Source organism: Rhinolophus hipposideros, assembly GCF_964194185.1.
Source record: "Rhinolophus hipposideros genome assembly, chromosome: 11".
Classification (NCBI taxonomy): Eukaryota; Metazoa; Chordata; class Mammalia; order Chiroptera; family Rhinolophidae; genus Rhinolophus; species Rhinolophus hipposideros.
The window spans coordinates 77355041-77369025 of NC_138057.1; the positions used below are offsets into that span (position 1 = coordinate 77355041).

The 13985-nt window shown below is 53.5% G+C and overlaps 1 protein-coding gene across 16 annotated transcripts in view; it reads left to right on the plus strand.

Annotated features, from left to right (window-relative positions):
• SPTAN1 (spectrin alpha, non-erythrocytic 1) overlaps nt 1-13985 on the plus strand; it is a 59889-nt gene that overhangs the window by 45284 nt on the left and 620 nt on the right. For 9 of the 16 annotated variants that reach the window (XM_081065982.1, XM_081065973.1, XM_081065980.1 and 6 more), the window contains 17 exons: nt 1674-1882; nt 2697-2817; nt 2995-3116; nt 3439-3571; nt 5196-5294; nt 7014-7173; nt 7843-7919; nt 8317-8526; nt 8945-9241; nt 9666-9778; nt 10175-10192; nt 11233-11295; nt 12535-12589; nt 13016-13212; nt 13291-13344; nt 13429-13575; nt 13654-13801. In XM_081065982.1, the coding sequence (XP_080922108.1) occupies nt 1674-1882; nt 2697-2817; nt 2995-3116; nt 3439-3571; nt 5196-5294; nt 7014-7173; nt 7843-7919; nt 8317-8526; nt 8945-9241; nt 9666-9778; nt 10175-10192; nt 11233-11295; nt 12535-12589; nt 13016-13212; nt 13291-13344; nt 13429-13575; nt 13654-13801 (2223 nt within the window). The remainder of the gene's footprint in view (nt 1-1673; nt 1883-2696; nt 2818-2994; nt 3117-3438; nt 3572-5195; nt 5295-7013; nt 7174-7842; nt 7920-8316; nt 8527-8944; nt 9242-9665; nt 9779-10174; nt 10193-11232; nt 11296-12534; nt 12590-13015; nt 13213-13290; nt 13345-13428; nt 13576-13653; nt 13802-13985) is intronic. The other 7 variants (XM_081065978.1, XM_081065974.1, XM_081065977.1 and 4 more) reach the window with 1 other exon arrangement.

Consider the following 13985-nt stretch of genomic DNA (forward strand, 5'->3'; position numbering starts at 1 on the left):
TGAAGAACAACAAATTAGTGGTTGCCAGGAGTTGGGGGCAGGGTGGGCATGCAACTAGAAAGGCCCGAGGGAATTCCTTTGTGCTAACAGAACAATGTCTGTGTCTTGATTTTGGTGGTGATGACACAAATCTACACTTGTGATGAAATTGCATAGAACTACACAGTACGCTCACAGACAAATGAATGCCTGTGAGGAATGGTGAAAACTGAATGAGGTCTGTGCATTGATTATACCAGTGTCAGCCTCCTCGTTCTGATACCGTGCTACGAAAGACCTTCTAGCTGCGGGAAGGACACACAGGATGTGTGCAATGTTTGCAACTTCTGTGAGTCTGTAAAATGTGTTGACTTGTTTAAAATAAACCCATTGCAAGTTAACATAAGTCACATTTTTTATGAATAACAGCTACATTTTTACAAAAACAAAGAAGAGCGGCATAGGTGATATTTTTGCAAATCTCTGGTATGTCCAGCTTAATGGATGACAGCTGGCCTCTCATGGCTGCTCCTGAATTCAGTTTACCGTGGTGCGTCATCGGTGATGACAACCTCACACCGATAGTTGGAGAAGGTGGTAGTACAGTGCTACCTCAGTTTTCAAACGTAATCCGTTCCGGAAGGCCATTCGAGTTCTGAAACATTCTAAAACCGAGGCACTACTGTCGCTTAATTCAGGCAATTAATGTTAATATTTGATACTATACCAAACTCAGTACATGGTCGTTTCTTAAAGGTTAGTTGCAAAGTGGACTCTGAAATCCTCAGTTTTTCATACTGTTTTCTATTAAAATCCACCGGTCCGTGTTGGCCTTCCAATGGATCTTGTACGCATGCATGAGGTTACAAAATCATTTGGAAAATGCTGCTCTGCTCAGTCAGGGATGTAGAACTTGGAGATGTTGACATGTCATTTTAGCATCACTTTAGTTAACAATCACAACCAGTCTCAATAGAAAAATCGTTACCTATTGTAAAGCCGTCAAGTTCATAGCGGTAGATGGAAATGTTCCAAAATTCTCATTTTCTCATGAAAATTTGAATTTCCTCACTAGCAACAAAATCAGTTTTCCTTAAAGTGACAAGTTCACTTTTTTCATTCTCGACACCCTATTTATGAGATTCCCGTAATCCGAATGACCACAGTTGGTTGGTCTTTCAAATAAACATGGTGGTCCATGAAAAAGTGGCTCGGTGAGCTTGCACCACGTGCCTGTCCTCGACAGCCATGGTGGACCTTGGGTGTGCAGAAGTGCTGTGTGTGTTTCCCATCTTCTCACACCGGATATTTAATAAAAGTAAATAGCTTGTGCTACCTTTTAAAGGGTGTTCGTGAGATAGCATGTTTCCCTGCGCGTGCAGGGCAGTGAAGAATCCATTTCTGTAGTGCAGTTTGCACGGCCTGGAGCTAAGGCCCCAGCAGAGCCCTCCCCCCTTCCCCCCCACACACACACTGCTTTTGCACCATCAGTACAATGACCATAGTAAAAAAGAAAGATAATGTCTTCATATTGTAACGAAAGTATTTCTGACCTCTTAGAACCCCGGGGGTCTGCACACTGCACTTGGAGAATATCGACACCACCCTGAGTGAGAGTCCTGTGCTCTCATTTTCAAGCAGGTATCCGTGGGCACCCAGATTTCTGACCCCTCCCGTTGTGTCCCCTACCCCAGGATCGCCTGAAGGACCTGAACAGCCAAGCAGACAGCCTGATGACCAGCAGTGCCTTTGACACCTCCCAGGTGAAGGACAAGCGGGACTCCATCAACAGTCGTTTCCAGAAGATCAAGAGCATGGCCGCCTCCCGGCGAGCCAAGCTCAACGAATCCCATCGCCTGCACCAGTTCTTCCGGGACATGGACGATGAGGAGTCCTGGATCAAGTACGTGTCCCTGGGCCTTCAGGTTCCGGGCCCTCTAGGACGCTCCCTGAGCCCTTCGGGGCTGTAGGATGCACGGTTCAGAGTGAGAGCCAGGAGGACCGGCCACCTGGCCATGACTGGACAGGGAAGTGTGGCAGAAGGGCCGTGGCAGCCACGCTGGGCTGGGTCCCAGCTCTGCGACACTCTCACCGGGATACCTGTTTCTTCTGTTGTCCTGGTGTGCAGTGATAATAGACAACAGTGGCCCCGAGTGGTAGTGAGCCTGGTGGTTACACTACACCTTGTCTACACCCTGCCCTGTGGTCCCTGAGGAAATGAGTTCCTGCCTAGAAGAGACAGTCAGACCTCGGGGCAAGATTGATTCCTGAAGGAAGGAGTTTGTTTTTAATTCTCCCTCCCCCCAAAGTTGCAGTCTCCCTTTTCCAGTTGATGTAGCATGTAAATAGACCAATTTTCGGAAAAAACCTCTCTTAATTCCTCACTTTTTAAAAAAGTAGACCAATATCTTTAGAATCCATAGGTGCTGTGTGTATATGCAGTGAAGTAGGGTTGACCGGGCGGTTGCACTGGCGCCTCCTTGCTCTCCAGGGCACCCCAGCCCTCTGTGGGGTCAGCACAGCAGGTGCTCCCCTATTCAGACATGGACACTGTGCATTTGGGAAATAGAGGCTTTTGTTTGCCAGACGACTGGCAAGGATTTTCCTTTTCCTGGAGAGATTGGTGGTTGTAGCTGAAGGGCATCATAGCTCTTTTGACCAAACATCTCCAGTTGAAAACGTGGCGGTGGAGAGCCTGACCGCCTGCCTGTCTTCAGGGAGAAGAAGCTGCTGGTGAGCTCCGAGGATTATGGCCGAGACTTAACGGGCGTTCAGAACCTGAGGAAGAAACACAAACGGCTGGAGGCAGAACTGGCTGCCCACGAACCCGCGATTCAGGTGAGGGGGCCTCTGGACGAAGCAATCCTTTGCCCCGTTCCTGTCCCTGAGGTCTCTGCAGTGTTTGTGGGCCCTCATCCCAAACCGGGAAGAAGCTCTGAACTTGATGCTGAGGCCTTTTCCTGGAAGCATCTAGAAACAGGAGATAGCTGTTGATTGCTCATTCTTGCCTATCAGGGTGTCCTGGACACTGGAAAGAAGCTGTCTGATGATAACACCATCGGGAAGGAGGAGATTCAGCAGCGTCTGGCGCAGTTTGTGGAGCACTGGAAAGAGCTGAAGAAGCTGGCCACGGCTCGGTGAGCAGCCCGACGGCTCGGAGGAGCTTCCGGGCCCTCCTGGCACCTCCTAGTCCCTGGCCTTGAAGGTGGCACTGCCACAACTGGCTTGCTCCAGAACCGCCTCAAGCATGCTGAGCTGGTTCTTTTATATGAGTCTGGAAACAGCCTATGGTTCCAGAATTTACTGTTTGATCTGCACTGTGTTCTTTTGTATTACGCAGAAGGCTTGGCTGAACCATTTACACCTGACACTTATCATTTATATCTTTAAGCGTGTGTTAGCTGTCAGAATCAGAGTTGGAATAAGTCCTGGCTGATTTTTTGTGTCTCCTGTAATCAGGGGCCAGCGGCTAGAAGAGTCCTTGGAATATCAGCAGTTTGTAGCCAATGTAGAAGAGGAGGAAGCCTGGATCAATGAGAAGATGACGCTGGTGGCCAGTGAGGATTATGGAGACACTCTCGCTGCCATCCAGGTCAGAGAAACAGGGCACGCTGCCTGCCTCCCCGCTCAGCACCTGCGTGCTGCTCACCATTGTCCTGTTGGCCTGGTCAGTGCTCTGGTCTTGCAGGGAGGCACAGAGGCAGCAGCCAAGCTCTCGTTGGTTGACTTTTGCCCTCAAGATCTTACGCTAGAGACATTGTCCCCCTGGAGACAAAAGTGGCGTGACTTTGTGAACCCCGGTTCATGAAGCCCTGTTGTCAGGCAGGCAGTAATCAGCCACATGTTAGCAACACAGATTGCTCCCCGAAATTGCTAGGGGAGAACCCTTGCCTCTTCCAGCTCCTGGTGGCCCAGATATTCCATGGCTGTGGCTGTTTCACTCCAGTCTCTGCCTCTGGTGTCAGTGGCCGTCTTCCGATGGCATTCCTCTCTGGGTCCATCTGTCCACATTTCCCTCTTCTTATAAGGACACCAGTCGTATTGGATTAGGGCCCAGCCTGATGACCTCACCTTAACTCGGTCACCTCTGCAGAGACCTCATTTCCACCTTCATAGGTGCCAGAGGTTGGGACTTCATATCTTTTTGGGCAACACAATACAACACACAGCATACTTTCTAAATACATTGGTTAACTGTTGATCTGTATCAACCCTAAAAACAGCAGTTTCTTATTTCCCATGACTCTGTGAATTGGGGGACATTCCCTGTGCTGCTTTCACATGGGCTTCCGCACACAGCTACATGAGGCAGAGGGCAGCTGGGCTGAGATCCATGGTGGTGTCACTCGTGTGGTGGGCAGCCATTCCCGGCTGTTGGCTGGGACGTCTCAGTTCCCCTCCACACAGCCTGTCATCTGCCAGCAAGGAAGCCCAGCTTCTCATGCAGTGTTGAGAGAGGCAGAGGCAGAGTCTGGAAGGAGTCCTAAGCCTAGTGTCAGACGGGACATAGTAGTGTCCATCCCTATGCCTCTGTTGGCAGCCCAGGTCACAGGGCGGATGAGCAGACTCCCCTCTGGATAGGAGGAGCTGCACATTACAGTGGAACGTTCCTGAATGCGTGTCACCAGCTCTGGAAGCAGAGTGTGTGTTCCCAAGAATCAGGGTAGCCCGTGAGCCATACCCCGCCAGTGGGTCCTGTGCAGATTGTCAGCATGATGTGGGTAGAATTGAGTTGGACTAAGGGATTTTCCTACTCGGCATGGTCGCGTTTTCTATAAGCCAACACAAAGGGCATTGTCTCCGGTGCTTTGATGGTTCTGAGGAGAAGACCAAACTGAAAGGCACCTGAGGAGACGTGCTCGAGTTAAACCTTAGAAGAGATGCATTGTTCTGCTTGTGTGTCACCAGCTGTTTCCTGTCATTCTGTGGTCTCCTACAGGGCAAGAGGGACACTGACTGACTAGCAAAACCTTACCCCCTCCAGAAAAGCCTTCCTTGATGTCACTTCCCAACCCAGCCCCCCGCTGGTTACTCTCGCTGCACCCTGGTTTTACTGCCTTTATACTTATTTCTGTGCCTGTGTGTCACCTTAGTCCCCAGCTATGCTGTGATGCGTGTGAGGGCACGCTCCTTCCAGCTTTGCTCCCCTCTGTCCCTGTCCTGGCACACTGACACATGCCAGGCTCTCAGTGTCGGCCTTGCTGCTTCCGCTCCAGGGCTTACTGAAGAAACATGAAGCTTTCGAGACAGACTTCACAGTCCACAAGGACCGTGTGCACGACGTCTGCACTAATGGGCAAGACCTCATCAAGAAGGTGAGCCTGTCCCGCTGGTAAGACCCCGGTTCTCAACGCTGGGTGCCCACATGCTGATGCCACAGATGCCCCACAGAGCTCACGCCCCGGTCTAGTCGCCACGCAGAGGTTTGCACGAGACCAGTAGCAGTTCCATTCCTGTGTTCCTTAAAGAAAAGGAAGATGACGCCATTAGCCGGCTGTGTGCCCCCTTTTGGAAGCCAGTCAGTAAAGGTTCTCTATGACATATGTTTTTCTGCCCCAATTAAAGCAGAGAAGTGTCCCCATTGATCCTCTGTGACCCTGGCTCTCCCACGTGGCTGCTCTCTTCCTTTCTCAAGTAATAAAGCTCTTTATAGAGATAGTACGAAATACAAGTAAGCAAGTCATAAAACTCACCCATCGAGCTGCCACTGGAGCTCACGGGTCAGGTCTTCGTGCCCAGCCTTCCAGACCTTTTCTCCCCACGTGTACAGCTACCCACATGGTGAAACAGATGCCTGTCTGATTGGATTACATTGCTCCATAAAACTATCTAAAACCTGGCTGCTCTACAGGATGTTTTAGAAATAAATCTGGTAAAATCACAACATTTATTTTGCTCAACAGCCGTTTGGGGAGAAAGCAAAAAATAAAGGGATAAAGGGTCTTGGTGCTCTCAGCACCGTGAAGTCGAGTCACTGTCACGGTGAGGTTCCAGATGACATGTAGTGTCCCCATCGGTCACGAGGGAATCATCTCCTGTCACTTAGGTGCAGAGATGAGCATTCAGCTCTGGAAGACAAACTTTTAACAGTTACAATTTCCTGTCACAAATACATGATGAGTAAATAAGATTTCTCATCACAGAATCTGCATCATTTCTCAGGCCTTGAGACTAGAGATTTGGTCCAGAGGAGATAACAATCAGGTGAAAATCCACTCACTCCAGCTTTGTGTCCTTCCCCTCAGGGACAAACTAACATGAAACTTACTTCCCTCACAGACCATGTACAGGTGTAGGTGAGGCCAGTGTACAACTCACTACACACACACCACACACACACACACACACACACACCACACACACACACACACACACACACACACACACACACACCTGACAGCGCTCTCTGCTCGTGAAACCTGTGACATGACTGGTTGGTGAATATACTCCAGCCTCTGGCAAAGGGTCCAGTGCTTTGTTCTCAGCAGCAATCTCTGTTTCCTTCCTGAGTTTCTCTGTAAACTTTGTGTTGAGTTATGGAGTGTTTTGAAATCCAGATTTAACCAAGACTGAATCAGAGGTTTGGGACTTCATAATTGTCAGTCCCCAGTGTCAAAACATTTTTTGAACCATTGTTTTTATTGCATATGGATGATACTGCATATGTATAATAGCCATTCTTTGGATGTATAGTATTTTATTTAACTAATAATTATTTAGGCTTTTTCCAGGTTTTTGCTGTCAAAAATAATGCTGATGAATCCAGCATCGTGACTTAACATTTCAGTACATTCCTCATTATTTCTTTAGAATTAATGAATTCCTTTGTGTGGAATTCCCAGTATTCATCTTCTTAAGGCTTTTACTCTGCGTGGCTCTCAGAGCCTTGCCCACTCTTCTTCCCCCTGGCGGTGGATGAGGCACATGTGGCCCGTCTGCCAGAAATTGAGACCCTCCAGGCAGAGAGAGTGCAGGTCAGGTAACCGCAGTGGACGCTGAGGCTGACAGGAGTGTGCCCTCTTTTCTTGGTCTAGAACAATCACCACGAGGAGAACATCTCTTCAAAGATGAAGGGCTTGAATGGGAAAGTATCTGACTTGGAGAGAGCTGCCGCCCAGAGGAAGGCAAAGTTGGATGAGAACTCGGCCTTCCTGCAGTTCAACTGGAAAGCTGACGTGGTGGAGTCCTGGATCGGTGAGCACGGTCTTGTGAGGCCCCAGGTTTCTTACCCGCCCAGGCCAGGACGATTGTTCCAGAGCCCCAGCTCGTCTGCTCCCTGTGCAGTGGGTTTTCTTCTGCAGAGAAGAAACTAATCAAACGTGGGCATTTCAGCAAACGCACCACCAGGGCAGACCACTGGAGGCAGGCAGAAGGGAGCCAGTGTGGTCTGGCTCTGACCCAGAGAGCTGGGGCCTCAGCACTAGGCCAACACAGGGGTTACCAAAACAGGCTTTGGGATGGTGAACGCAGCAGAGGATGTCACAACACGAACAAAATGGGCCCAGCGGCAGGCACCAAGCTGCATCAGCACCTCCCCTTAGCTACAGGGGTCCAGAGTGCCCTCAGCTCTCGGGGGAGGAGTTACTAGACTGATTTTGGGACCCACGTGACCTTAGTAGTTGCTGTCACATAAGTAGTGACATAAGTAGTGACTGAACACATCTCTTCATGGCACAGATGGAGAATGGGGTCTGGGGTGCAGGGAGCAGCCAGCTCACGTGGGTTCAGAGACTGCTGTTAGTAATACTGAAATTGAAATGTACACAATCACAGTGGCCTCAGTTTTGTTTTGTTTTGTTTTTCTTTTAACTTAATCTCACTTCACTAGAAGGAGAGATGTATTTCCCATGCTTGGTTTTCTAGGTGAAAAGGAGAACAGCTTGAAGACAGATGATTATGGCCGAGATCTATCTTCTGTCCAAACTCTCCTTACCAAACAGGTCAGTTGTGGCCACTCTGTTGATTGATTGAAATTTATTCAAATAGTATTTCCTGGGAGATGAATGTCAGCATCTTTCATTGAGACATTTGACTAGTTTACGTTAGGCCCTCGGGACTCAGCAGCAAACAAGATCCGGTCCTGGTCATCAGGGAGCTTCCAGACCAGGCTGTGTGCCGTGGCCTTAACATTCAAGAGGTGTCTGACCTCAGTCTACCTGAGGCTGAAAAAGCGGGGGGCGGGGAGGCTGCTGTGGTAATCTGCAGCCGGAGGGACATGCGAAAGAGTGGCAGGTGTGACCGAGGGGCAGAAGGTGGGGACTCTGGGCTGACAGTCTGGCTGAGGCTTCCAGAAAGAGCAAGTTCCCGCCTCACGGCGGTCACTGAATGTTGTTCCAGGAAACCTTTGATGCTGGCCTACAGGCCTTCCAGCAGGAGGGCATCGCCAACATCACTGCCCTCAAAGACCAGCTGTTGGCTGCCAAGCACATTCAGTCAAAGGCCATCGAGGCCCGGCACGCCTCCCTCATGAAAAGGTGGAGCCAGCTTCTGGCCAACTCTGCCACCCGGAAGAAGAAGCTGCTGGAGGCTCAGACTCACTTCCGCAAGGTAAGGTTGGCTGGGCCCAGTTAAGGCAGCCTAATGCCCAGGGGAGGCAAACCCATCTGCCATTCACCATGCTCTGCCGTCCGCTTGGCACCGAGGCTCTGCACAGGGAGGCAGCTAAACCAAGGCAAAGGTGCCCTTGCCCTCGTGAGGCTGCCATTCGGACGGGCTGAATTGACCCATACCAAGGGGGACAGGTAGCCAGAGAAGAAAGACGCAGGGCTTTCACACGTGGAAGTGAGGGAAAGGAGGCAAACCAGCGTGTGCCGTCTGGACCCTGACACCCCAGGAACCCTTGCCCCTGACACCCCTGACACCCCTGCCCCTGCCTTTCCTGCCCCCACACCCTGCTGCTCGCCCTGCCCAAGGATGGCACATCCAGCCCTGGCCACTGTCCTAACTCGGCGACCTCTGCTTTCAGGTGGAGGACCTCTTCCTGACCTTTGCCAAAAAGGCTTCTGCCTTCAACAGCTGGTTCGAAAATGCAGAGGAGGATTTGACAGACCCAGTGCGCTGCAACTCCCTGGAAGAAATCAAAGCCTTGCGTGAGGCCCACGACGCCTTCCGCTCCTCGCTCAGCTCAGCCCAGGCCGACTTCAACCAGCTGGCCGAGCTGGACCGTCAGATCAAGAGCTTCCGCGTGGCCTCCAACCCCTACACCTGGTTCACCATGGAGGCCTTGGAGGAGACCTGGCGGAACCTGCAGAAGATCATCAAGGTGCCCTGCCCGCTGCTCCCTGCACTCCTGCCCAGGCTGCCGGCCTGGGAGTCCCGGGAGGACGAAGCGTGGTGCTTTTTATCAGACGTGACCACATGTGTCAGTCGAGCCGCCCTGGAAGAAATCACTAGTCACTTCCATGGCACATCATACCAGAGGTCTGGGGGTTTGCGAGCAGCCAGAGACTTCTGAGCTCACTCAGTGTCTCCCAGACTCCTTCCCACTGTCTTTAGGTTGACATCCAGCCCTCCTGGACCCTGGAACAATTGTTTCTTGTGTTCCGGCTTCAGAAAACTACTTCCTGCCCCTGTCAGATGTTAAGGCCAGCTTGCCCGTTCCCACGGGCAGAGCCGTCTCCATCCTGAGCCTGTCTGTGTAGGAAGGGCCAGGGCTGACGTGGCCTCTGCCTCCCTGTGATTCTTAGGAAAGGGAGTTGGAGCTGCAGAAGGAACAGCGCCGGCAGGAGGAGAATGACAAGCTGCGCCAGGAGTTCGCCCAGCACGCCAACGCGTTCCACCAGTGGATCCAGGAGACCAGGTGCCCGCCCTGCCCCCTGCTCAGCCCTGGGAGCACTCTGGTCCCCAGGCTCAGTGCCCAGGCCTCCAGCTCCAGGGAGGCGGGGAGCATTGCATGAAGGCAGAAGGCATGCTGGTAATTATGGGAGGGAGGGTTAGGAGCCCGGGAGGCAGAGGAAGGGTGGTGCTTTTCCCAAAGATCAAGTTGCCAGATGTCCCGGGTTGGGTGGCACCGGGCATGGTCTGGTCGCCCTGAGCAGCAACTCAGTGACGACCGGTCCGGGGTTGAGTACAGTGTGGGCACTGACGCTGTTGGTTTTGTTTCTCTTCTTTGTTGTCTTCGTGTGTCTGCCGCCTCCTGACCGCTGCTGTCTGGACACCACCTTGTCTTGTGGCTGCTTGGATCTCATCTCCACAGAACATATCTCCTCGATGGGTTAATATTGTCTTCTTTCTCCGGGCTCATGGTGTGGTGTCTCGTGTGCTTGTCCCTCTGCCCTTTGTCCCCCTGTGGCCTGGCTTTCGGAGAATCCAGGCTGCACTTCCCCTGCCCCGTCCCTGTCACCTTACAAGGAATGTGTGCGTTACCTCACAGCCCGCTGTCCCTGACACCCTGTGGTCTGGGGAGGGGAGCCACTCCCATCTTCCTGTTCAGATTCCAAGGGCTTCTGGGTAAAGGATGTGAGCAAGCCAGGAGGCCAGAGCCTCTGGGAATCCCCATGCTGGTTCAGCCATGGGATGATACTGGACTTCTCGTCTGCTGCTTCCCCATGTTTCCAGTGGGACCGTATTTAATCCTTAGGAGGTCACGGGCGTAAAGCGGGATGAGGTGTAGGGGGCTCAGGCTGGTGCAGTAAGTCCCCAACGGGGCAGCGACCTCGCCCCCAGCTCCCCCGGGTTTCCCAGGGAGACACAGACAGGTGTCGTTTGTCCTAATAGAAGGCAGAAGTGCCATCCCACCCAGTCCCAGTAGGGGCCTCTTCTCAAGGCCTTGGCTTCTGCCTGGGTCCGTCACCTGTGCACTTTCCCAGGCCCACAGCCAAGGACAGGGTTGGTGGGACCACAGTGTCTTAGCCCAGTGCTCCTAAGGCCCAGCAGACAGGTGACTCGGACAACGGGAGAAGTAGGCCCACGCTGATCCGACCCCACGTGCTGAAGGCAGAATGGGTCAAAACTTGGACCATTTCTAGCTGAAGCTCGTAAGCCACCCTGGCGTCTGCTCTCCTCCTGGGCCCCTGGGCCTGTGTCTGCTGTAAGGTGCCATGCTGCCCGTACCGTGCGGTTCCTCCCCAGCCCTGCCCCGTCTTGCCCATTCCCAGTGTGAGCTGCCCCGAGGCTGCCTGCCTGGCCCTCGGCCCCCCCTCCACCAGGTCCCTGCCTGCGCACTGCCAGCTTGGGCCTTGTGGTGTGTCTGTCTCGGTATGCTCGCCGCCGCCTTCCTTCGGTGTATTCATTTGGTTTCTTTTCTTTGAATAGCATAGCGTATCGTCGGGTCATTCGTGTCTATCAGTATGAAGTTGGGGATGATCTGTCTGGAAGGTTTTTCTCCTCTTATTTCTCTTCTTACCTCACTGTGGTTTTCCCTGTGCACTCTTGACTTCCCCAGGCGGCTCCGCTTTCTGACTAACCCACCGCCCTCGGCCGCTTGGGATGGAGGGGTCTGTCCTCCTCCCACTGCACCGGCACCCAGCTTCCTGCCCCCAGGTCCTGGGGGTGTGCTTTGCCCTGGGGGACATGGCGTGATTATGAGTCTGATCTGCTAGATTAGGAGGAAGCCTGGTGCCTTGCTTTGCTAGACACTTTGAACTTGGGGAGATTTCAGAGCTAACCCTGGCTCGCTAGGCGTTCAAAGGGTAGGTTGGAGCAAATGTGGGTACAGGAGAGGCTGGGCTAAAATCCCACCAAGGACATGCGCACAGTGTGACTTGTCCCTGCATGCGACCCCAACCCGTTTGTCGTCTTTGTTCACTGATAGCCTTCTATGACCTTGCACCATGTTATGTCAGGAAGATGAAGGCTCCCCAGTCCCCTGCTCTTCAGAACTTGACCCTGGAAGGAGTTTCTGGCTCTGGCCGTCTCTAGATCATGGAACCTCAGTCTGGGGCTTAGTCACAGCCACCTCCCTCCTTTGCGCAGAATTAGAACCATTTCCAAACCTAAATCTGGTCATGATCTCTTAGCACTATTTCCCTATCTGAGGGGTCATCTCACTGCATCTCCCCCCACTGCTGTCCCTCAGTCTAGAATGTGGCTCCCCTCTTCAGGAACCTGCAGGAGACTCCGGGGATTTCTGGGAGGTGTTCACCAGCTTGTCAGCCTCCCCTCCTCCCTAGGGTCTCCCTGTCTGTCAGCTGGCGGGGCTGCACCGGGCATGTCCCCTAGGGCGCAGAGGGTGTGCACTGTCAGGCCTGCAGCCCTCTCTGTTCTGAGGTACCCCTCGAAGGCCTCGCTGGGGTTAGTCGCCAGGTCACACAGCTTGGCTGGGTCTGAGGAGCCACGAGAAAGGGCCCTGGCCCGGGAGCAGGGAGCAGGCTGGGTGGGGCTCAGTCGTGGCCCACCAGTTGGTCCTGGGCAGGTGGCACGTCACATCACGCCGCAGCTTCTCGGAAACAGGACACATACTACCTGCCCTCCGCGGCTCCCCGGCCACTTAGGAAGATAGGCAGCAGCAGATAGGTTGTTTCCTTAATAAAATTCAAGATGCAGACCTGTGTCACCTGATTATTGACTTCAGGCCTGTAGGAAGGACCCCTTGCCTCACTGTGCTTCCGTGTTTAGGTCCTGCATGGTGGAAGAATCCGGGACCCTTGAATCCCAGCTTGAAGCTACCAAAGTAAGTGCCCCGAGGGCTCCCAGCCCAGCTGAGACCCTTCAGCCGTCCACCCAGCAGGCCTTCCTGCTTTCAAGTTGGGCACAGGGTGGGCTAGTTGGGTGTCTCTCTCCCTTCACTTAAGCAGCCTGGCCCCCATCGTTGTAAATAGTCTGTATTTGACGGTTGCTCCCTGGAGCCCTGCTTAGAAAGGGAGCGGCACCTCTGGTCCTCGGTATGGACTCTTTCCCAGCCAGGTCCGCCCACGGGTTTGTGATGCTCACGCTAAAATCCATCCCTCTGCGGAGGCTGCTGGATGTCTGTACTTCACCCCACCTTTCCCATCAGACCCTGCAGGCCTCAGGCTGGGAGGGCTGCTACACGGGCTCTTGGGCATGGTGACTGAGGCGGGAGCCCGTCCCCTGCATCTTTGCTTGCTCACCCCTACAGCGCAAGCACCAGGAGATTCGAGCCATGAGAAGTCAGCTGAAGAAGATCGAGGACCTGGGGGCCGCCATGGAGGAGGCCCTGATCCTGGACAACAAGTACACAGAGCACAGCACGGTGGGCCTGGCCCAGCAGTGGGACCAGCTGGACCAGCTGGGCATGCGCATGCAGCACAACCTGGAGCAGCAGATCCAGGCCAGGTACCTGCGCCCAGCGTCAGGGTAAGATGCCTGCTGTGCGGCAAAGGGCCCGGGCCCTGACTCTCTTCTTTCTTCTAGGAACACCACAGGCGTGACCGAGGAGGCCCTCAAAGAGTTCAGCATGATGTTTAAGTGAGTACCTGTGCTCCCTGGCTGGGGGAGCTGGGCTCAGCAGCAGGGCCTGTGTGCTGAGCCGCCCTCGGCTTTGTGCTGCAGACACTTTGACAAGGACAAATCTGGCCGTCTGAACCACCAGGAGTTCAAGTCCTGCCTGCGCTCTCTGGGCTACGACCTGCCCATGGTGGAGGAGGGGGAACCCGACCCTGAGTTCGAAGCAATTCTGGACACTGTGGATCCAAACCGGTGAGCTGGGGAGGCGGTGGAAGCAGCTCTGCCCACAGCGCCTGCTGCCCCCCGCTCACTGCACTTGCCCCTTCCTAGGGACGGCCACGTCTCCCTGCAAGAATACATGGCTTTCATGATCAGCCGTGAAACGGAGAACGTGAAGTCCAGCGAGGAGATCGAGAGCGCCTTCCGGGCCCTGAGCTCGGAGGGAAAGCCTTACGTGACCAAGGAGGAGCTGTACCAGGTCCTGCCCTCGGCCCTGGGGAGGGGGATTGGGAGACCTTTGAAAAGTAAAGCTGGAGGCTGCCCCCTGGGTCACAGCAGCCGAGCTGAGTCTGCAGTAACAGACCCAGTTGTGCACCCTCCCCTGCTGGGTACAGGTGTGCCATCCCCACCTACAGACAGACCTCAGTGCAGGCCCAAGGTCC